At 52.0% G+C, this 24,119-nt stretch overlaps 1 protein-coding gene across 7 annotated transcripts; it reads right to left on the bottom strand.

The window, feature by feature from the left end:
* SH3GLB2 (SH3 domain containing GRB2 like, endophilin B2) lies at nucleotides 1–24,118 on the bottom strand. Of its 7 annotated transcripts, XM_086858071.1 has the most exons (12): nucleotides 23,688–24,059; nucleotides 15,748–15,889; nucleotides 15,336–15,464; nucleotides 14,507–14,640; nucleotides 13,943–14,035; nucleotides 10,204–10,266; nucleotides 6,220–6,243; nucleotides 3,693–3,782; nucleotides 3,390–3,490; nucleotides 2,885–2,899; nucleotides 2,042–2,303; nucleotides 1–1,411 (listed from the first exon to the last, which is right to left on the bottom strand). In XM_086858071.1, the coding sequence occupies exons 1-12, from the start codon at nucleotides 23,748–23,750 to the stop codon at nucleotides 1,304–1,306; spliced, it is 1,224 nt and encodes a 407-aa protein (XP_086714197.1). In that variant the 5' UTR covers nucleotides 23,751–24,059; the 3' UTR covers nucleotides 1–1,303. The 7 variants fall into 7 exon arrangements, with proteins under 7 accessions (XP_086714197.1, XP_086714199.1, XP_086714198.1 ...); XM_086858073.1 differs by lacking the exon at nucleotides 10,204–10,266; XM_086858072.1 differs by lacking the exon at nucleotides 2,885–2,899.
* Nucleotide 24,119: the final 1 nt, after the last annotated feature.

The raw sequence follows: 24,119 nt of genomic DNA on the forward strand, positions 1-24,119 counted from the left end.
GTCAGGCAGTTTGTTTATTGGCAAATAAGTGCTGAAACCCATGAGCCCCACAAACACAGGTGCTCAGTGCCCTGTTACATTAGAATGGTCACGATACCTTTGGGGAAAGTGCAAAAGATCAAGAAACAAGCAAAGTTAGTTCTGACATACCCAGGGGAAGGGTGTGAACAGCGCTTGGTGCAGGTGAGTTTCTCTTCCATCCAGCTTGAGTGGAAAACTTGTGACACATCATGTGAAGTCCTTTAGGTGAGCTCTAGCTAGGAGTTCATTCCAGAGTGAGCAGCAAACACACACCTGAGCTGAACCTCCCCATCCCTTAAGGACAGCTTGGGTCCTGGTGTGTGTATGGCCAAGAACAGCTCCTTGTTGGGGGTCACAGCAGGTGGGACTGTTCCTTTCTGCACTAGGATGCACCAAGTCTGTTCACTGCTGACATGGGAGGGGAAACATTCATTAAACCAGTGATTCAGGGTGGAAATAAAGTCAGGCTAAAACATGCCTGGACAGACACACTGAAAGAAAAGCCTGGACAATAACACAGGGAGCAAAGCTTGTAAAAAGGCTTGTAAACTTTGCAGTCCAAGAGCAATTTCCCAGAGGAAATGCAAGCAAGATGCATGGTCCCTTGCACGGAGGTTTGGGGTTAGGCCCTACGGTAGCAGGTTGGTCTCCACAAAGAAATCTTCCAGCTTCAGGGGACAAGGGTAGGTGGGAGCCTCCAGGCCCCAGGACAGTGATTATGGCTCTTGGCCAGCTGTGCATTGCTGGTCTCCCCCAGGTGAGCAGGGTGGGTGGCTTTAAAAGGCTCCTGAATTTGAACTGCAGCCTTGCCATACGTACCAGGACATGTCAGAGGGGGTGTGTGGGACACTTCCCTACTGGAATGCTCAATGGTTGGACTTGGGCAATTCTGCTGCTGGAGAAGAGAGGAGGGGCAGACAGGCACTAACCCACACCAGACACCAGGGAAATGTAACTGGTGAGCAGCTGCTGAGGGACACAGCTCCTCCCCACCATGAGGAACAAGACTAGGGCAGGGAAGGGAAAAAGTAATCAAGGAATCTTGTGCCATTGGGACTAACCTCAAAGCAGGCTGCACTGGTAGGTAACAAATTCAGTCTTGGGTGCCATCAACCCTTTCCCAAAACCTCACCATAAGAGTTTTCCCACTTCTTTCCCACAATTCCTGTATTAGCAATGGAGTGTCGACCCTGAAGAGAGCAATGGTCTCGGATGAGGAAATCCGCATTAGAAGTGCCAGATGAGGGGTGCATTCTGCTTGTACATTCTTCTTCCTTAATATTTAACTTAACAGTTCCAAGTAAGTGACAGGAACTTTCCCTTTCTGGTTCCCTCTTTCCCCTATGAGCCAGTCTGGATCCATGCCTGGCAGGCTGTACACAGTGATCATCTGGGGAGAGAAGACAGCACATTAGACAGAACCTTACTGTGCAGACAGAGCCAAGAAGTTCAGTCAGATGGGGACTGAAAGAACAGTAATTCCTGAAGTTCATTTAGCAGGCACTTGTGCCCTTTCCCTGGAGCTATCTGCAGTTTTAACACAAGATCTATGGAAAACTGCCCAGTGATGTCCCTGTTGCTTTTTCATTCTCCAAACTGACTTTACATGTTGCTGTGTCATCCCTTCTGAATACAGAAGTTCAGTCTAGAGAACAGAAGAGTGTCCAACTTGCTGATTTTTCTTTTTTTCTCAGCATGATTAGAGCAGGCCTCCAGGCAATATCCCATGGCTCTGGATAAGGCAGCTGCATTTGAGGGTCACAGTGATGACACTGAGTATTGCAGTGTTTTATTTTGGGTACAGTTGGGCTTCAACAGGAGGAGTTATTTGGGTGATGTTAAATAGCAAATGGCTGTGAGCACAACTGCAATTCAGCAGATACTGATATCCAGGTAAAGAACTCTATTAGTTTGATAAAGCAGATTTTAGGGGCAGGAAAAGGAGCCAAAGTCCTTGATGGGCACACCATGGGCTGCTGGGCACTTACAGCCAAATCCAACTCTCAGGAAAGCCACCAACCTCATCTGCAAGAAGTGCCAGCTCGGTGCTGTCAGCTGCTTCGTAGTCGTAGAGGACTCTGGCCCTGCGTGTCCCACTGGCAGGAGGCTTGACTTCATTGGGGTTCAGCACACCCTCTGCCACGGTGTTGGGCACCCCAACAATTGTGGGCACCACTGGAATTGTAGGCACAGCCTGGAGTGTGGCAGCAGCAACAGCTGGAGGAGAGGCAGCGGCTGCGGGAGATGCGGATTCTGTGTTGCCTACGAACGTGCCTGAAAATCTTCCACAGGAGAAAAAAGCACAGTTCAGTGAAGCTCCAGCCTGAGGAACCCCAATGAGCTCTTCCTTTCAGCAGCTGCTCTGCACAGATGATGCTCAAGAGTTGCAGCCTACATACCCAGCTGTAACATAGCCACACTGCCCTTCAGTGGGGAAACACCCTCAGTTCTCAGGAGCTGAGACTGAGCAGCAGGAGACACTTGTCTGCCTATTCTGACTCCAGTGCTCTGTTTCACCAACTTGCAGAGTACCAGACTGATGTGTGGCACTACAGAGGCAGCTGGGCAGGTGCTGCTCTCAGCTCTGTTTGGGTCCATTGTGCTGTGTCCTTACCCTGCTCTCACACACTCTGTTCTGCCTGTTAATTCTTCTGGAAAGGGATGGGCACTGACACTGTTGAACTGGATGCCACAGCTGGAGGCTCCCAGGCTTTGCAGGCTCTCTAGAGGAAGATGGACTGGAGCTCAGGTTCAGTTCTCTAAGGGGATATTGCTCTGGTCCTGGCAGTGATCACATGGAGACCCCAGAGTCACTGAGGGAGGGAGAGCCCTCAGAGCTCCTCCTGGCCAGTATCATACTTACATTTCTCCTTTGGAGCTGCAGGCATGGAAAAAGAATGGAACAGGAGTGTGAGTGAGCACGCAGAGGCAACAGCCCCTCCTGGGTCAGACAGCAGCAGACAGAACATCCCAGCCCACCCCATGGGATGTGCAGCCAGCAGCATGGAATATGGAATCTGGGATTTGTTTCTGCTGTAGCAGAACATGCTCAGTCTCATCGCTTGGCAACAGGAATTTGAGTCCTGTGTGATTTAACTAATTTAGAGGAAGAATGTTCAAACTCCCATGGCCATCGTGCTTTGAGAGGAATGTAAAAATCCAATGGCAAAACCTGCTCTAAATGCACCACCACCACCAAGACTGGTCACCACCCTGTAAACTCAGAACTCTGTCAGAGTTATAAAGTTCCAGTGAGGGAACTTTCTAACTTCTGCCCAACATTACAACGTGGGAGGGGGAAAGAGCCCTGAGCTGGGGGTAAGGAGATCAATAACCCTCAGAGAAGTAAAAGCAGTCTATTCTCTTACCTGCCCAGTTGCTTCTGTAAATCCAGCATGAACTGGTAGCACTGAGCATAGTAGTTGGTCTGAGATTCCACGAACTCGTGGAGACAGCGAAGATGATTCACCTGGAGGGAACGAGGACCATCAGCCTGACTGAGTTTGGTTGCCAGGCACAGAAACTCTCTTGCTGCAGCTACTGCTCCCCTGAGGTGCCCCAAATTTACCACCTCTTCTACCTGTATTCACATGCAGGACTCCACGATGCTCTTGGCAGGAGCCAAGAGTATCTGTAGGCCCTGTCAGCCCCGGGTGCCCAGGAGGACTCACGTGTGTGCTGCTGATCCCCTCCAGCAGCAGACGGGTCACCTCTGCCTGCCGGTCGAACTCGGTCTGTGTGAGCCTCAGCTCGTGCTCCGCCTGCAAACAGGATGGGGGCTCAGGCAGCACAAGGCAGGAGCCCTGTGCTGCCTCTGCAGCCCCCCACCTCCACACCCCCCTTTGGCAGCACGGCACGGCTGCTGCAGGATCCACCTGCAGCTGTGACACTGAGCAGCAACCCAAAGAGACCCTGGGTTGGGATGCCAGAGACCTCTGGCTGTATTTCAGCTCGATTCCTTCTTAATTCTACATGGGATCACTGCAGGTGATGGCATGGCAGCTCAAAACCGATGCATCAAGCATGGAAGCTCCTACTCCCACAAGACTAGACCATGAAGATGGGGAGACTTTGTTAATCCCGAGGTACGTGAGAAATCAGTCCCATGGCAGCTCCAATCCCTTTGATCCCATTTCTGCACCTGTAGGCACAGGAATGTCACAGCCTCCCTAGGCTTCTCTCTGGAAGTGCAGTGGTTTTGTTTTTAACACCAGAGAACAAAGGCTGAGGCCAGACAGCATTTACCAAACTGCTGCTGCTAATTAAATCTGCAATGGAGATGAACATCCCAATCCAGCTTTTCTACCCAAGGGTCTCCTTTGGGGCTAGTTACTGATTCTGAGCTAGGAGAAATTAAACACTGGTGAATAGCTGGCAGCTCTACAGCAGGCATTGGGAATTCAGAGACAGACTCACAGTGGAGACCCATCTCTCTCCCCCTCACCAAACAGTGCATTTGCACTGGGGCAGTTTTGCAGTACCAGAATAGCCAGGTAGATCCTGACAAGGAGATCTCCAGAAGTGCTGGAGCAGCCAAGCGCTCTGCTGCTGGCTCTCCCTCCTGCTGATGGAAAGGGGTGACAAGCATCCCCATGTGTTCTCTCCAGCATGCAGCACCAGTGCTGGTGCCCTCTTGGGATGTGCTGTGACTGGTCACAGAAGAGTGACACCCACTCATCTCCAGCTCACTGGAAAGAGAACCCTTTGCCCTCCTCCAGGAGCATGCAGCCATCAGAGCTGTCCTGGAGCAGGGGTTCACCCTGACTCTTCTGGCACAGGACTGACACGTGTGGAATTGAGCCCAGAGGGCTGATCCACCCAGGCTGTCAGTCTCAGAGCAGAGGCCACATCACTGGAGAGCCCAGAGGAGACCCAGTGTTCCCAGCACAAGATGGGGCCAGCACAGCTCTCATCTGGTACCAGCACTACCAGTGTAGAGCCAGGCCACAACAAAGAAACGCTTTGACTGTCTTTTAATCAGATTTGTCTATTTTAAGCTGCAACTCAACTGATCTATTTTCTTGCATCCTCTGTGTGAAGGGGATTATTTAAAGGAGAAGGGGGAATGTAACAGGAAATACCAGTGCAATGCCTTCAAAACACCAAGTGATTCTTGGTAAACAGAGCTGAGACTCTAGTATTCAGAGCTATTTAAACTTGTGCCAAGCAGATCCAGCTCCATTTGGTGCTGCCTGCGATTTGCCTCTCTCTACCAAATCTGAGAAGTTGCAGGATGTATTTTCCTATAAAGCCAGAGCTGGATGGTGACCTGGGAAGCCCCTTCCAGTCTTGTGCTTCTCTAAGGCATGGAGAACTTCAACACTTACTTATATACTTCAGTCTATCCAAGCAGAATAGCCCAAGGAGAGAGGGGAGAGGAACAGATCCCTGCATGCTCATAGCTGACTGTAGCCAGCTTATTTGGTTGAGGGACCAAAGGATTTAAAAACAGGAAGAGCTGGGTCAGGAACAGCCAGTCCATTCTGCAGATGCCTTTGGAGCAACAGGCTGCTGCCATGCACAGCACACAGGAACTTCTGCCACCCTGCACTTCAGGCTTCATGGCAATGCCTGCTGGGGGTGTTCGAGGTGTGAAAGGGACAGGATCCCAGGTGTCTCTGCACACTCCATGCTGTGCTGGAGCTCCACACAGAGCCCACCTTGGTCTCAGCCCTCCATCATGGACAAGTCACACTTCTCTTCCAGAGCCTCCATGGATCAGAAGGATAAGTGCAGCTCAACCAGAGAGAATCAACTCCTTGAGGCTTCAAACCTCCCCCTGACTGAGCTGGTTCCTGCAGCAGCTGGGGCTGTGCACAGGAAATGCTTTGTCCTTGCTCCAGCTCTGTGTGGAGCCAGCTGGATGGATTAGGCTACCAGGGCACATGGAGGACCAGAGCCTTGGCCACAGGAGCAGAGCTGGGTCACACCTCAAGCATCACCTCTGCTCCTGTCACACAGTGCAGGGTTCTGAGCCTCCTTTTAGCACAAACACACACCTGGATGCTGGGGAAGTGTCTCCCACCAGGGACAGCCAACGGGCCCACGGCTCATCCCAAGCTGCACTGAACCACACAGAGGGATCAGGGCTGGGGCACACAACAACAATGGGCCCTGATGAGCAGGAAGGGTTCCTCAGCACCCCCATCCTCTGAACACCCCCAGAAGGTTTGAGCACAATTCCAGCTGGGTACTTACTTTTTCCACCTCGTCGCTCCAAAGCTGTAGGGGCCACAGAGCAACAGGAAAGGAGATCAGTGTTGGAGACGTCGTGAAGCGCGCGGCATTATCACCCACAGGCAGGGACACTCCATGGACACAGCAGGTCAACTCCAGGGACAAGCCAGCCCTTCACCCAGCAGCAGCTGCCAGATCCATGCCCCTTCCCCTCATTCCTGCACCCTCGAGCTCAGTTTTGCAATGGGAGAGCAAGTCCCTGCCACCGGAGCCAGCAGCACGCCAGCTCTGCTCCCTGCCAGCGCTGCTACAGCCACTGCATTCCATGGGCTCCAGGAAAAAAACAGGGTTAACAGCAGAGTCCTCTGCACAGCAAGGCTCCCTTTGCTGAAGCTGTACAGGTTGGTGTTGAAGGACAGCCTTTCTTTTAGGATTGTGGGGAGGCAAGTGAGCTTTTTGAGCTCAGGCCACACAGAGGCCAGTGTTCCTCACCCATGGTCCAGAGAAAGGGGATAACCCACCCAGCCTGCACTGCCAACAGGCCAGTTCAGCCACAGCAGGGAGGAAACAGGGGCTGGATGCTGCCTCTGAGCCAGGCAAAACATCACACGACTCCTTCCTATTCTCCTTCCTACTCTCCTCATCCAAGGGGCACACCTGAGGTAGCAGAACACTGGATACCTCCAGCTGCTTGTGGGATCTGGCTTCAGGACATGAAACGATGAACAGAAGTCACACACAGCAATGGCAAAGGGAGAGAGGAGGCAGAAAAACACATTGATCCTTCCCAGAGGTCCTTGGCTTGGCCTTTCTTCAGTCTGCCTCAGTCCTCCTGGCAAGGTGAAATCCCCCTGGATCCGGGAGCACAGCAGCCTGCCTGCAACACCCACACCCGTGGGGCCAGGGGAGTGACCCCTGTGGAGCTCAGCTTCCCCACCCAGTGTCACCTCTACAGGTCAGGGAAGGTCACCAGACACAGCTGAATTTGCACTGGGGGCACCTGTGCTGGACATGAGCGTCAGAGGGAGAGCAGACTGTGTTTGGACCAGGCTCTCCCAGCTGGGCTTTGCTCACCAACTGTCCTCAGGTGCAGAGAGACTTCAGCAGGCAATATAAGGAGCACCTCCAGGACCTGCCTGCACTGGGGAGGGGCTGAAGCAGGAAGGTGTTTTGCCAGGCTCATGGGATTGCTCCCTGCTCCATGACTGGCATCTCTTACTTGAGTGGAATTATGGTACTGGTCTGGATGCTAAGGTGGAGGTTTTCTTTTACTTTTAAGGGGATGTTTTGTTATTGCAAATCAGGAACTGGTCTGAGTAAGGCCTGGCCAATTCCAGCCATGTGTGGGGACACAAATCCCTTCCCCTTCTAAGAGCTCCTACTCTGGAATGAGGTGGTGGGAACATCCTGCAGGAAGCAGAGAAACAGATTCTGAGCTGCTTCTGTGGCACAAGGCTTTTGCCAGCACATCCCCATGGTTTTGGAGCAAGGTTTAATATAAGAACAAGGGGAAGCTCCCCTCTGATCCCAGGCCTTCCTCCTCATGTGGACAGTACTTAAACCACGGCAGCCCCATTTAATCAGTGCAACACCCATCAAATTTGTAGCCAGATTTGTTTCTCTTCTGTTGCCTTTGCTGTGTCACCTCCAGAACTGACCCCGTGGTGTTCTGGGACAGGCCAGCTTTACCCAGATTTACCCCTAGTCTAAGACTCTGCGTGGATCCTTTTATGGACAGCTCAGAGAGCAGAAAAGGCCACAATCTGCTATTGTCTTCCTGCACCCCAGCTCAAGCCAGAGGAATCCTCATCAAGGTACCCAATATGTTTTTCTTGGAATCATTCCTAGGAGTACAGCACGTGGCAGGGTCTGAGAGAAAGGGATATTTAGGCTTGCACAGCTCATGTACACCTTCTTACACAAAAACAAAAGGTCAGTGTGGGAGAGAGGAGAAATGGCTCCTCAGCCTCCAACTCATTCAAAACAAGGGAGGTGCTTTTTTTCTTGGATTTAATTCCATCTGAGCCCTCCTGTCGCAGAAGGGAAAAAAAATAAAAGCACCGTGTTATCCACCTCTCCAAAAACCAACAATGTAAATTTAGAATCCAAATCAGCCCGGCTGAGGGCGTGTGGTCCAGGAGAGAGCTGACCTGTTTGCTCACCTGTAAGACAAAGCTGTTACCTTGGGCATAACCAACCCCTCCCTCCAGAAAGGAGCCGAGCTCAAGAGCGAGGTGAGCAGCAGCCACTGCTCTGCACTGTCAGTGCACACTAAGAAGTAGCACAAGGACTCTGGCCTGGAAGAAAAGCAGAGCAACAGGATGAAGAGCTCCTACCTTGCTGCAGTGCCTGACCCCTTGGGATGAATGCTGGGATTTGAGAGCTTGCAGCAAAGCAGCCCTGCCTGCTCAGAGCCAGGGAGCAGCACCTTTCCCACAGGCACTCCTGGTAGGAGGCCCTGCCGTGCAATCACCAAACCCGATCGGGTCAGTGCTGGCTGCTCTCCCAGAGCCCTGCTCTTGCTGCCCAGGGCCACCAGCACCAGCAGAGCCTGATGAGGGAGCACTGAACTAGGCACAGATGTCCCAGGGTAGACACTTGTTGGCTAAAAAACCTCACAAAATCTGTTTTCCTGTTATGTTCCTGTATGTGGCACCTGCTCCCCAGAGCAGCTTTGCAATAGAGCAGAAGCAGAACAAGGTCCTTTTTGGTGAGGGCAGGATGTGTCCAACTGAGGGTCTGGGCACTCCATGAGGTACCAATGCACACTGTACAAATGCTTGTCTTCAGGTGTGCTTTATTCCTGGTCTGTTCAGAGGCAGGGAAAGCCCAGTTTCTCTTCCCGGGGTCTCCCAGAACTTAACTGCAGTCCCTCGGAACACAGCTTCCCAAGGGAAAATCCAGAGCCACAAGCTGGCTCGGAGCTGCACTAGGAGACAAGAGAACAGAGCAGCTGCTGCAGCCTCACCAGTGTCAGCTTCTTCTGCAGGACTCATCACTGAGCCTGGGATTGATGGAAATCGTTTTCCAGGTATTGTGCAAAGCTATTTCTGATCCCAGCATCACCCTCCAAGAAGGTCAGGACAGATCCCCCTAGGAACTAACACTGATGCTGTCAGCTCAGACACACCTCTGTCTCCAAATGGGATGGGTTTCCCATTAACCAAATCCAGCTTGTTTCCATAGTGGTTTTTGTTTCAGAAAAGGCTGGGCTGTCCTTTTTCATAGCTGTGGATCCCACTCCCCAGCACTTTGTTTATCCCAGATTATTCTATTAGCAGGCATCAGTGTTGTTCTGAATGCTAGTTAGGAAGCAAGATGATCAGTTTTCAACATTTTAACGAGAAATGTGACATTGTGCAATGGGGAGCCATGAACAGTGTGGGAAGTCAATTGCTTGGCCACAACCACTCAGTGCATCAGAGTGGAGATACAGCAGGCTGCTCACCACCCCAGGCACATCTGGCTGTGGAACAGCTGCCAACACAATGAAATGGTATAAAATAACCTCTGTTTGCAGAATAGACAAACCTCCACTGTTATTGACACTGGTGGCAGAGAGATTCCTCCACCTTTGCTTCTCTTGACCAGCTTCAAAGCCTCTGACTCTGACACCATGGTACAGATCAGGCAGTGTGATACTGCCACTGTACAGCTGGAACCATCCAGAAAAGCCACTCTTGGAGGTTGTTCCTCTCAATTGCTCCCCAAGCAATAAAAACCCATCAGAAGATCCCCACTAGAAATGTGGAAGAGGGCTGGCAGGAAGCTGGTTTGGAAAGCAAACCCAGCTGCAAAGGGCCAGACCCTGAGCAGGCACCCCCACAGAGGTGATGGGAATCCTCAGGGCTGAGTCAGAGGAACCCTGGGCAGACCATGTCACATTAAAATGTTGAAAACAGCAGAGCACTAGGCCTGAGTTTAAGTCAGGTAGAGAGAGGGGCAGGAAGAGGTTGGAGAGGCAATATCCAGGAGGAGGCAGTATCCAGGAGGAGGTGATCTTACCGCTGATGCGCTGGCGGAGAGCACGTAATTACGAGGTCTGGTTTCCTGAAAGTCAGGCACAGCCTGGGGGGGAATAGAGTGTCATGTACAAGGCACTAGAGGAGTCAACAGGAGTCACTGGGCACTGGGTGGAACAAGAGACCAGCTGCTTTTTTCCTGCCTGTGCTGGGAGCTTTGCTTGGATTCTGATGAGAGGCAGGAGGGAGGGTTCCTGACATCTCAGCAGTGGTGTGTGACGGCCAGGCTTGTACACTGGGAGGTGGACTGGCTTGTGCAGTCACACCTGGTACAGCACACACTCCTAGTGTCAGGAACTCTGCCTGTACTCACAGGTATCATAGACCACAACCCCAAAGGCCTTCCCATTCCCTTGCGAGCAGCAGCTTGCTTGCGTTGCATTAGCTCAGTCCCTCCTTTCCCCTTGTCTCCTGCCTACAGTCACTGCAAGGAGGAGTGTTTCCTTCCACAGTGCCTTCTACTGCTCTCACTCTCTCCAAGCTTTGTTTCCTCCTAACAGAGCCAGATCAGATCTGCTGTTTTCAGGAAGGCACATGGCTTAGCCAAGCCAGGTCTCACCAAAGGCAGCATAGGAGTTTTCATCCCAGAGATCAGGAAACTTCCAAACCACCTTCTCCATAGCTAAACTTCTGCCCTGGGACACGACGACTTGAACACTCCACAGATTTCCTCACTGGAACTGCAATGGATCCAGTCCACCCCCACATAGTTATGGGCTCATTAACAACCACATAATGTGGGCTTTTATTCAGTTAAGACCAGGCATCCTCCTGGCATGGCCTTCGACTGTAGCACTACCTAGAGACAAAGCAAGGAGCTGCCTGACATCAGGAATCCTCCTGGTCAGCCCTTACTGCACAGTGGCTGCTGTGGAGGGCTGGCACAGTCCTGCTGGATTCCAGCTCTGGCTTAATCCCCTCAGGCCCCTCCTTCTCTCCCCCAGGTTAATCTCTGCAGTCACCCAGATCCACTTATACACACTGACCCACTTTGCTGGGCCCCAAGCAGCTGGCTGGAATGAGTGACCAGTGTGTGGAAGAGCAGTCAGGCAGTCCCAACTATTTTTATTTTTTTCATACCATTTAAGAGTTTTAGGGATGGCTGGAGGAAGGAATAAGGAGGAGCAATTCCTATTGCAAGTTAAACCTGAACATAGGGAGAAAAATGCACCACTGAGGTCTGAGACCAGCAGAACAAGTAGGCTGGACTCCTCCCTGTGGGGAGAAAGGATGTTTCACAGAAATAGCTCCTTATGCTTTTTGTTTTTTGAAGATCAACTGAAGAAACCTCTCCTCCCATTCCCTGGTCTCCAGGGAGTCCCAAAACTAGTCACAGCACATGGGATGAAGGAGGCAAGCTTCTCTTGTACTTCTGTGCATGGAGAAGTTGTATTTGCAAGCAGTGGTCAAAAGGGACCCACCTCCCTCCCCCTTCCACTCTGGTAATGGGGAAAAGAGGCAGAACAGCAGCACAACCAGAATCATCCTGCCTGTCATTGTCTCTGGGCTGCCCTCCCAGAGAAGGACTGGCCACCCAACCCCACCTCCTCCTGCCCACAGCTGGAGGAGCCCGAGGGGGTCTTTAGGGGAGCCCCTGCCCCTCTTGAGCACTGCTTGCAGGCAATGTGGATGGACCCAAGAGGTGCTCCAGAGGGGCTGCAGGCAGGTCTCTGACACTCCCATCCTTCTGGAGCACCTTCCCCAGGCAGCCACAGCCCTGATCACGCTCAGAACATGCTGCAGGGCCAGTCCCAATGGGACAAAGGAGCTATGAATTTTCTTTTTAAAAATGGAAAAGAGACAATGAGAGGTGTTAAAGGAAGAAAAAAATAATCACAGCACTGTTAGCACAATCAATACTCACATCTCCCTCACACTGAGCAAATTACAAAAAAACAAAACAAAAAGGTTAGTAAACAAAACAGCATCAACAGGAAGGACAAAGCACAGAGTCTGTGGGAAATGCACAAGCCCAGGTGCTCCACAGCAGCTCACGGGTCTGGGCAGCAGCGCTCGAGGGGATCAGGAGACAGAAGCTGTGGGAACACGAATCTGCTACAGAGGGGAAGAGCAGCAAGAGAGAGGTGAGCTGGGAGAGCTGGGATACTTCAGCTTGGATGGGGAGGTGTGACACAGGACTCCAGGCACGTTACAGGGAATGCTGTGATCTACATGAGGTGTTTAGAGCAGGGGAAGCAGCTCTCCCCTTTGCTGGGAGCTTCCACCTTGTCATCCAGCAGTCAGGGAGGCACCCAGAGCCCAGGCACCACACCTTTAAGCTGAGCTGGGTGAGAGATGGGTCCCCACAGCAGCAACTGAATTTGTTCTTCAGCCACTCTGCTACTCTGAGGCTTGGCTTGGGGAGGACACCTTGGAAAGCCTGGATTGGCTCTGCACCTGCCTGGGGCACCCCAAAAGTTCCAGTGGGAAACAAAGTTTTTCTTTTCCACCTACAGGGGAGTCCCTAAACCAGGGGGGTGTGTGCAGGTGAGAGGCCTTGGGATCACCTCCTTGTTGCAAGGTAAAGAGGGTGGGAAGGTAGAAAGCACAGGAGTGAATTCAGGAATCTAAATTCCTGCTTTGATCTGAGATTAGAGATAAAGCAGTGGCCACTAGTTCCCCCTGAGACTGGGGGCACTGTCCCCTCCAGAAGGGGAATGGGGAAGTTACTGAAGTTACTTTCAGAGGATCTGGGGGACCTGACTGATTAGAGGAGACTTTTTTAAAGGGCAGCTACTACTTCTGTTCACAGCTGTCCTGAGCACTGTCAGACCCACTGATGGAGGCTGCTGAGCTTAGCACAGCTTCCCCATCTGCCTTGGATGTAACTGGCGCTGGAGAAAAGGGAAAACACCTGGGAACTGGCTACCCAGGGAGAGACAAGGCCAGAGGCCCAGCTGGCAGATGGTTAGAAACAGGCTCATAGCAGGGCTGCTGGGCTGGTATCCCCATGTATCCCAGAGACTGACTGACAAGGACTGGCTGATTCTGACTTGCACACATTTGCCAATTGAGCTCCTGGCCCAAAGGCAAAAGCAGAACTTGGCAGGTCCTTGTGCCAACAGCCAGAGCTCTACAGGATAACAACCAGCTCCAACCAGGCCCTCCAGGGAACCCACCAGTGCCCAGCGTGATGAATTCCCCAAAGCCAAGCAAGATAAGCCTGTAACTAGAGCACCATGAGCTGAGTGAGCGGAGAGGCTCAGGGGACAGACCTGGTAGCCAGTCTGACCCTGACCACCCCTTAGAGGCTCCCAAAGCACTCCTGCCTGGGAGCTGGCAGAATCCTAACTAGTCTGACAGGCTGGGACTGCTGCAGAGCTCCAGCAGCCTTTGCCCTGTGCACCTCCCAGCTCAGCTCTCTCTTGGCTTGGTTTAAGATCCCCCTCTGAAAATCAGCAAGTCCTCAGAAGATGCAGCCTGTTAGTGACTAGTACAACTCATCCAGCAACCCTGATCAGTCAGGAGACAGGAGTCTGGGTCAAGTGCAAGTTTCCAGCCTCCAGAAGCTCAGAACTGTTTGCTTCAACAATTCCCCCAAGGGAGGACATCTCACAAACAGGCACATGGCTCCTGCTCCCAGTTCCCTTCCATCCCACATGAGGACTCCCCCCATCCCTGCCTGCCAGAGACAGGACACAGCAGGGTAACCTAATTTTTTGACCGTGTGAGCCAAGCCCTGGGGCCAGAAGGACAGGGAGGGAAATGAGGGGAGGAGTTACCGCTGCTTTTGCCTCGGCAGCTTTGGCCTTCTTCAACCTGGCTTTGCAGGCGTCCAGATCCAGGCGTCGGTTCTGCAGGATCCTCCGCTCTTTCTGGAAGGGACAGGAGATGGGTCAGAGCACATTGTTTAGAAGCAGGGCTGAGGAGGGGTTGTGGTATCACCTAGGAATCAAATCTATTTCTTTATTAAAACATGCCAAGGAGAAAGAACCAGTTGCTATGATCGTCTCCTTAGCAAGAGTTTTGGGGCTGGTTGCCAGGGATACAGGATAACCTCCTGGAAATGGCAGCCTGTGCTGGGTGGTGCCCACAAGCTGCAGGAGTGGGGAATGAGTTACTTTCCTCATCCACATCACCTGGCAACTCTTCCCTATCAGAGGGGGAACCTGAGCAGATCTAGGGTTAGAAATCCATCATCCTTGCACTCTTTAAGGGGAAAGGTATGGAGTCATCCTTTATCACAGGGAAAGAAGAGGGGTTCTTTTAGCACTGTTTCCCTCTCCCCCTGCCCTCCTTGCCTCCAGGGACGTGACAAGCTTCCCCTTCCCTGCTCCCACACTTACAGAGATGGTTCTCCAGTCCCCTTCCAGGAAGTTGCGCAGTGGCGTCAGGAAGTTGATGGAGGCAGAGCGGATGAATTCTCGTTCTGCTGCACCCAAGCGCCTCTGAGTCTCTCCAACTTTTATCAAAGTCTTTCCTGCAACAACAGGAACCTTCAGCTCCAGAGGAACCAATTAACATGCTGTTGGCTTCAGCCACCTCACCTGGAGCTGCCACACTGCAGAGCTGGGGACACAGGCACAGCCGTCCCTGGCCTGGGCAAGGTGACCGTGCCTGTCCCACAGCAGCTCCAGCCCTACCCACTCTGCTGCTGGCCTGAGGCATCTCTTCACTGCTCCCAGGGCAGCTCTGATCTTATCTATTTGCTGAGGCACTTATGCCACTGATGTATTTTACTGCTCTACCAGCTTGCGCAGACTGATCCTTTTTTGCCTCATAAAACAGAGGCACAGGAACAGGGCAGCAAATTAAAAAGCACCAGAGCAGAAAACATGAATTGATTAGGCAGTGTTTGCTATAGATGCAGTTACAGCTGCTCTGGCTGTAACAGGACTCACTATTGAACAACTATTGATCTGGAGAGCAGGAACAAAGCTCATGGCAGGGGCAAGGACAGCTGGAAGTGAAGGCTGTATCTCTGTGCAGGTGTGCTGCTTAAAGAAGCCCAAAACTCCCTCAGGAAGGGACAACTGTGAGGATTTAAGAGCAGAAAGATGCTCTGTGTGGTCAGGAATGAGCCTGCTTCACACATCTCAATGCAAAACTGTATTGGGGATATTCTCTTGGGAAGGGATGGATTTCCAGGACTCCTCCATTAGCCAGCTAACTTACCATAAGGTGTCCCTGGGCCAAAGTCGTTGGCTGCCTCTGTCATGTACTGTGCCAGCAGCTCCCCATTGGTGACCCGGGAGGGCACCTTCCGGTCCAGCTTCTCGTACAGGAACTCTTCTACTCTGGCACCTGGAATGGGGACACCAGGGAGGCTGAAAGAGGGTCCCTGAACTGGGATTCATGATAGCCCACCCCATGCAGTCCTCAGTGATGCACTGGACAGCAGATCCCTGCCCCAGGCACTGCCAGGCTGGGAGGTGCTCTCAGCCATGCAGGGAAGAAGGACACGGCCTGCAAAGACAAGTTTCTCCCAAGCCCCAGGAACTCCACAGGGTTCTCTGCCAGAGGCCATGTCTTTCAGCACTGAGCTGCAAGTGACATTTCTCCTTCAAGCCTTAGAAGCTGGACTTACTGGGGTTTGGCTGTAGCAGAACTTCGGTCTGACGCAAGATCTTCTCTGTCCAATTCTTTGTGCAGTCTGCCCTGGCCAGGAGGTTTTCAAAGTGGGCATCAAGTTCAGTCTTCTCAGCCTGGCCCAGCTTTTCTTCAGTAAACTGCAGGAGGAAGGCAGTCATTAGGTCTGTTCTTCCAATGCAAATTTACAGTGTGTTAGAGAGCTAATAAGGGACAGTGAAGCTGCTTTTGTCTTGTGTATTTACCTTAGAATAGAGCTAAAAATCCTTCAAGGTGTCATTCTTTTTCCTGGCCATCTTTCAGGGGAAGAGGGAAAATTTTTTGCCCAAGAGTAGAACAAGCATTGGGCTAAAAATGGACTCCAGGTTTGAGAGGTGTTCCAAAATAAGTAACTTTTAATAACGTCTAGTACAAAAATACTCTAGTTGTGAAGGATCTATTTAAATATGAACGTGGCTTCCACAGCTTCACGTGAGGGAAGGTGCAAAATCCCTTTATTTCCTACTGACCAACACTGCATCCTGCAAACCCAAGGGGTCAGGAATAATGCCACTACCACCTGAAGTCAGGAGGCTCAAACTCAGAATTTAGATAAAACCACTTCCAGCAAGTGACTCTTGTGGGACACACTCTGAAGCAGGGAATTGAAATATAGCACTGTCCAACTCTCAGCACTCAGATTCATACTGGCAATGGACAATCCCTCCCTCTACAATTCCTTTTAAGTTTAAAATTAGCAGCAGGGAGAACTAGGCTGTGCAAGTCTCCAGTGTTTTCATGCTGGGCAGTGACATCTGACCAGGTTTGTCAGTCTGGAGATGCAGCCTCAGATGGCCTGGACACCCTCCAATGCTTCCTTGAGGGATTTCTGAGAGAAGAGCACATTCCCTCTTGTCCCATCCCCATTTCCCACTTGCTCCTTTCAGTGAACTTGGCCAACTTCAGTATACTTTTAAGCACAGTTCCCTGATCTTGACAGAATCAGCATCTTGTTGGATCATGCTAAAAGACCCTTTGGACAGCTGTACTATCTGGGACCCTACAGAGGCTCCAGCTGTCCCTGAACCCTTGTTAATGGTCTCTGATGCCATTGCTGAGTCATCAGGACATGGTACTGTGCAATACTGGCACAGATGACAAAGATTAAAGCCTGGCTAAAGCTCTTAGATGAAATACAGCTCCTGTCTGATTTACCGCTGGTACCTTCTCCTCTCTGCTTGCCTACACCAGAGCTCAGCTCTACATGGGCCAAGATGTCCCTTCCATGGGATCTTGATCTGGTGTCTGCTGCCCTTCCTGAAAGGCTTCCTGGCCAGCTCTTTCCTTTCCCACCCAGCCCAGTGCTGGGAACAAAGTGAGATAAGGAGAGCCCAGAGCAGGGGTAAACAGCCCTTGGAGTCCTGTTACCAGATGTCTGAGATATACAAGCCCTCCAGGTATGTTTACACAGTGACCTGTTTGGCACCATTCAGCTCCAGCCAGTGGAGTGCTTTGCCAGATGTGGGTGGGGACAGATCCTCAGCTGCAGGGACAGGGATCATGTCCTGCTCTCTCCTGCAGCAGTCCCTGGTTACTGGCATGTAATTTTACCTAGGTCTTGCCATGGTCCATTGGCCATTGCTGGACAAGAGTAAAAGCAGATTCAGGGTGAGAGGAGTATTGTTTGGTCTGTGATTTCTTTGGGGATCACACATGGTGGCTGAAGCTGCTTTCCTCTGCCACTGCTGGGAGCCCAGGGCTGTTTTCAGACTCTGCCAGGCTGGGCTGAGTCACTGCCATGCAGCAAACTGGGACTTCCCAGGTATTTGGCACCAATTCTTGAGTCATCTGTTTGAGATCTTTCCTAAACAAGCCAAGACTCTTTGATGCAAAGATCAGTCTCTCTCGCCCCCCTTTCTGAGACAGCATTCTGAGACCTCATCTCACTTTCAAGTCCAGCTCTTTTTTCCTGCAGTTTAGGCTTATCCTGCATCAGCATCTGCCCTGGAGCTGTCAAACCTAAACCCAGCTTCTTATTAGCTGAATTGAGTCAGCTTCTTACAGCATTGCTGCAGTGCCAGATCACTGCTGAAGCCCTTCAGCATCCCCACAGTGCTACTGCCACTATCCTGAACCACTCCAGTTCTGGGGTCCTTTGCTTTATTAGCAAGTGACATCTTTGGCATCACTGTCCTCTGTGGCTGTTTTGTGTAACTCAGTGCAGGGGTCACAGCTCAGCACTTGCCAGGACTCAGAAACTCAATTCTTCTCTCAAGTCAGGCACTAAAGCTGTTTGTCTTGTGACAAGGCTGGGGGCAGCACCAGGATCACAACAAGCCTGGGGGCTATGCCAGAAGGGGAGGATGGGCAGGAATCTCAGTCACAGCCCCTGGTTCCAAAGGGTCAGGCCAGAAAACAGCCTCCTATTCAGGCTTTCTTTCAGGGTTGGAAAGGAGTGCATGAAGGTCGGGTGCAAGGCACTGGAGGCTGTGACTCCACTGACACTTCATTCCCTCGGTGTCTCCCTGACCCCTGCCCAGGAGCTGGATGTGCTGAACCCAGCCCAGGCACAGCCTTGGGGGGCTGGTGCCTCACTGCAGGGGCTATCCCTGCCCAGTGCTACCTCCTCCTCCTTCTCCCTGCGCACAGAGTCACTGATCCAGCTCAATTTGACCTTTAATGTGACTTTCTAGACCTAGGAGAGAACCCAGCCAACTGCACAGCAGTAGTGGGGATGTGCCATGAAATGCAAGGAGAGCAGGAACACCTGCTGCAGGAGCAGCCTGCCATGAGATCTGTGCTTCTCCTGGAATCACAGCCAGCACAGGAGATTACAGGTAAGTTACACTGATCTATGAGCTGGCTCTTTTTTTGTCTGGTACAAGTGGAAATCTGAGATTTTAGGTTACAACAGGTCTCAGCTGCTGGTCCCTTCTTACCTGGCTGCCCAGTGAAAAGAAGGGTAGAAGAACAGCAGTTTATGAAACTGGGCTACTCAAGCACTTCAGGCAGAACTCCCCTGTAAAGGATTTCTGTTCCTAAAAATCTGGTTTTGTAACCCAGAAATCTGATTGAAAAGATTTCATTGTGACACCAAGAGATGTGGGAGAAATGAACCGATCATACCTTCAAGCCTCCTGACTGTAAAAAGACAGATTTTGAGTATTTTATATCTTGCTGCTCCCAGACTAGAAGCATTGCTGTCTTTTACAACAGATTGCCACAAATGGGAGTGATACTTTGTTTTGTCAAGTTGATTTACAGGCTTGGTGCAGATCCCCTGGGAGAGAGACAGGGCTGGCAGAGCACAGACAATTGCAGTGCTGAGAACCTGCAGCTCCTCCATCCTGCCATGGCAGAACTACTCCCATTTGTTTTCTAGAACCTGAGGACTGGGTCAATAGTCCTGAACCAATTCCCAGATCTGCATCCTGGGATCATGAGCCAGGTCTCAGTGCTGAGAGGCTGTTCCCCTGCAGGAAACATCCTTGCAGCTGACCCAGAGCAGGTGCTTAATAATGCAGGGCAGCCTTTTGTCAGTGCCATTCTCACTCTCCAGGAAGAAAAGAGCTGTGCTGCATTCCAGGACATCAATAATTCAGCCAAAGGTTGGGTTTCCTCTGGGAGGCTTGGCTGGCCAGCAGGAACAAGAAATGCTTTATCAGGGCCCAGGTGGGCAAACAGGGTGACCCAGCAGGAGAGCAGCACTTGGGCCACAGGCCCAAAAGGAGAACAGGCATGCTGGACTGCAGTTAGGGCAGCTGCCCTAAGCATTCACAGCTTGGGGAAAAGCCCCTTCCCCCAAGAGAGTTGGCAGACACACATCTGGGATGTCAGGAGGGTCAGCAAGCAGTGCTGAGCTGGGGAGGGGGCTGCAGTACAAGTACAGATCAGACAGGCTGGGCCTGTGATTAAAGGACATCAGAGTTAGGCTTTAAAATAGCCCATGCTGAAAACATCAGCACCTTCCTCTCCTTAAGTCAGGGGAATAAAACCCCAGCCCTGTGATCTCTGGTAGGGTGGCTGCAGCCCCCTTGCAGAGGATCTGGTGGCAGAGTTCAGGCCCTTGTACCCCTTGCAGGGTCCCCATTTTATCCAACTGGATGTTATTTATGACTTCCCACTTTAAATTACAAAGATCAAACCAGGGCCAGGAGATTTAAATGAGGAATAGCCTCCTGTACCTGCCAGTAGATTTAGACTGTGGGGTTTTTCAAAGCCTCCAAATAGCTCAAAATGCCCAAAACACAGTAACATTTGCTCTTTTGGTGATCAAAAGCACAGCTGAGCAAGTCTGGCTCCCTCTTTGCACAGGGTTGCAGTAGGAAAGAAGCCACAGTCAGCAGCTGAAAACTACCTGATTTTGAGCAACTCTGGACCAGATAGAGTCTGCTCCAAGTATTTGGTCACCAGGAGTCAGGAAAGGCAGGCTGGGAGCCAAGTGAAACTGTGCTAAAGGACAGAAGGAAGCTATTAACAAGGACAGCTTGGTTAACTCACGAGCACAGCATTTAGGAGAGGAAAAACATTGTGGTAGTGGGCTGACCTTGGCTGGATGTGAGGTGCCACCAAGTCTTTCTATCATTTCTCTCCTCAGCAGAACAGGGGGGGTTGAAAATAAGATTGAAAAACCTCATATTTCAAGATAAAGGCTGATTATCAAGAAAAAGTTGTGTGTGGAAGCAAAGGAAACCCAAAGATTTTCTTGTCTTCTTCCCATCTGCAAGTGATGTGTGACCACTCCTGGGAAGCTGGGCCTCAGTACATGTCATGGTTACTCCAAAAGACAAAAGTGCTCTATAAAATGTCCCACCTCCTCCTCTCTCTCAGGTTTTATTGCTGAGCAATGTCCTGTGGTATGGAATATCCCTTTGGGCAGCTTGGGTCAGCTGTCCTGGCTGTGTCCCTACCAAGACCTTATCCTTGCCTCAGGTCCCCTTCTGCTGTCTCAACTTTTAAAGTATGAACACTAATAAGGTCAGCAAGCAGAGGGTTTATTTTATCTGCTAATGATAAAAATCTATTTTATCACCAGAGTTCAGGGAGCTGGGGGAGTCTGTCTGTCTGCAGGGGCTTCAAGCTAGAGTACATCAGCCTCTAGCTGTTTTACTAATGACATCAGGGGGGGATAAGCACCCAAAAGCTGTATTCACACTTGGGTATCTTCACCCAGAGCCTGTTTACATCAGAACTGACAAAAGACAGACACCTACAGTTATTTCCAGACCTCCCTGGAAGAGCTTGGCTCACAGCCTATCTCAAACAGAGACATCCAATGTGTGGCCACACAGCTTCCACTGGCCAAGGTTTGGGATCACACCCACTTACTGGTAACTGGAAGGTGCACCTGATCAAAGAGAGAGGCCCTTCTTCAAGTGAGGATGAAGAGTGACCTGTTAGGAGTGTCTGCAGGTGCTGCATCCCCTCAGAGTACTGATCTGATGGCTGCAAGTGTCAACACAGGCCATGCTCAGGTGAATGCTGAATCCTACACAAACTCTGTACCCTCCCCTACCCAAGCTTAGAAGCTCATTCCCCACTCCCAGGGTACCAGAGCTGTCCACTGCTTTCCCACCCCAGCTGTGTGCTCTGCTTTTCTGGAGGAGTCCTGTCACTGAAGCCTGAGCAAGGAACAGCCACGTAAAAGAGGCAGTGGGTTTGAGCTGTTTTAATTTGGGTTCTTTTGTCATGAGGAGCCTAGTCCAAAATCATTCTTCCAGCACCTACACAGGGTTATATTTGACAGGTTTCAAACCAGCTCCTGCCCTGAGCCAGCCCAGAGGCGCTGTGCTGACCATGTCCCGTCTCCCTTCCCTTAGGCTGAGCCCTAATTCCAGTTCAAGTGAAGCTCCTCTCTGTTGGTCAGACAGCTCTGCCAGCCAGCAGGAGCTAATGCTGCCTGAGTGGAACAGCACAAAATGGCCAGTCCATTTATCTCCCAGTTGCTGCAGTTCCAGTAAAACATCACTTTGTTAAATGCCTGGAGCTGGAGGAAGCAGCTCTAAATGCTACAGAAAAGAGCTTTTTCTAGACAGCTTATTCCCACCCTAGAAGATTTGCAGTGCTAAAGAGTGCTACAAACAGAGCCCTTGCTGCCCACAGCAGACCTCAGCTGTCACTGCTGGATCTGAGGGAGATGGGGCAGGGCTCACCCACACCAGGGTTCTGTGGGCACCCAAAAAGTCTGAATTCCTCCAGTAGTGACCCCTCATGAGGTGGTTTTCAGCCTCAGAGATCTCTTTCCTTCCAGTTCCCCCTCCTTACACACCTGCTCGATGTCCACAAGTACCAGTGCTCATTTGGTTTCAATAAATTACTACTGTAATTAGGCATATGAATATTCATGTACGAGACAGTGGAGTAGGTGTAGCAGGCAGAAGCCACGATTTATAAACGCCTCCTTGCTCTGGAATCACTGTGTGCAGACACTGTTCCCAGGCCTGTCTCCTTCCTACGCCTTGGAGCTAAAAAACACTTATCATAGACTTACAACAAAGCTTCTAAACATAAGATTTCTTCCCAGCATTTCTTCTGCATCCAAGGTCATTTGCACAAGAACAGCATCTTTAGGCTTCCCATCTGCTCCCTATTTTGCACCTGTAGTTAATATCTCCTTTTTTCATAACATATGACTCACTGGCATGGTTACAGGAGGTGATATCTGCTTACAGGAGACCAGTCCTCAACAGAGCCAGAATTACTCCACTGCACAGAAGGTCTGGAACGAGCCAGCTCTGCTCTGTTTGTTTACCAGCCCCCACACAATAGGCAGAGTAAGAAGCCCAGTCCCGGAGTCACCAGTTGGACCTCACTTTCCAGGCAGGATCCCAAGCGGTTCTGACCTGCCTCTCTCCTCTCCTGGCCAAACAAGAGCAGTTTTCCAGTCAAGCCCAAGAAATGAATACACTCAGCAGCTCCATCTCAGCACCTGCTGCACTTCTGCTGCTCATGTGTACCCAAATTTCTTCATAGCTTCAAGGGAGTCACTTTATCCCCAGAAGCTCCTGATCTCAAGTTTGTGAATATCAGAATATTTTGAGTTGGAAAAACCCACAAGGATTATCAAAGTACAACTCCTGGCCCTGCACAGAAATGGTCCCAAGCATCCCCCCACGCCTGAAAGTGTTGTCCAAACTCTTCTTGAGCTCCACAGGCCTTGGGACTGTGACCACTGTCCTGGGAACCTGTCCAGCACCCTGGGGAAAGAACCTTTTCCTAATTCCAATCTAACCCCCCCGACCCAGCTCCTGCCATTTCCTCGCGTGGTCCTGATGCCTCAGCAGCCCCGTGAGGCCCGACCTGCTCGCCCCCAGCAGCTCCTTCCCATCCCCTGCACGTCCCAGGGTTTCCCAGGGCCTGGGATCTCCTGCTCTGCTGGGGCTGAAGTGCGGACCAGGGGCAGGGCACCTCCAACAGGGACCATCCCACAGAATCCCAGGATTCTGGGGTTGGAAGGGCCTCCGGAGAACATCCCATCCAAGGCAGGGTCACCTGCAGCAGGTGATGCAGGTGGGTTTGGAATATCTCCAGAGTGGGAGATTCCACGGCTTCCCTGGGCAGCTGTTCCAGAGCTCTGCATCCCTTCCCGGTGGGTCTGGGCACGGACAAAGCAGCCGTATGCCAGATCACACAGCTTTCTCTGAGGTCAGCAAACGCCAGGCATAAACATCCCTCCGAACTGCCCGCCCCATTCCGAGCACCATCCCTGGGGCTCTTCCCTTGGGACCTGCCCCAGCACCCCCGAGCCCCACATCCCGAGGTGAAGCATCTGCGGGTGATGCTCCGGGGGCTGCAGCTCACACAGCCAGACCCACCCAGCTCCGATCTCCCGCTCCGGCCTCCCCGGGGCCGAGCAACCCCCCCCCGGCTCCGCCAGGGCCTGGACCCGCGGATCCCCTGCGCCTCCCACCCCGCGGCCTCCGGGCGGTGCTGCTGCCGTGAAGACTCGCCGCACCTCACCTGCATGGCGCGGGAGAAGAAAACCCCCGCGTCAGACGCCAGTTTCTTCACGTTGAACTCCATGGCGGCCCCGGAGATCCCCCGGCCGCACCGCGCCCCCGCTGTCACCGCGCCCGCCGCGCCACCGCCTTTTATACCGCCGGGTGACGCCCGCTCTGCGCCTCTTAAAAGGGCTGGGAGTTATTACAGGGTCCGTGTGCACCGGCAGCACCTCGGCGGGCGGGGGTGCGGACGCGGCCCCTTTAAGGGCGGCGGCGGCGGTGGGGGTGCTGTCAGCGTCCGCCAATAGGAACTCACGCCGTGCGCCCCGTCCCTTTCCGTGGCGCTCCGCCACTCTCGCCGCCGCATCCCCGAGCCGGGAGCGTTCCGATTGGCGCGGCGGCGGGAGGTTCTCCGCTCTGACTGGCTGGAATGGGAGCGGGGGCGGAGTCG

Source organism: Cyanistes caeruleus, chromosome 20 (genome assembly GCF_971803275.1).
Source record: "Cyanistes caeruleus chromosome 20, bCyaCae1.hap1.1, whole genome shotgun sequence".
Taxonomy (NCBI): Eukaryota; Metazoa; Chordata; class Aves; order Passeriformes; family Paridae; genus Cyanistes; species Cyanistes caeruleus.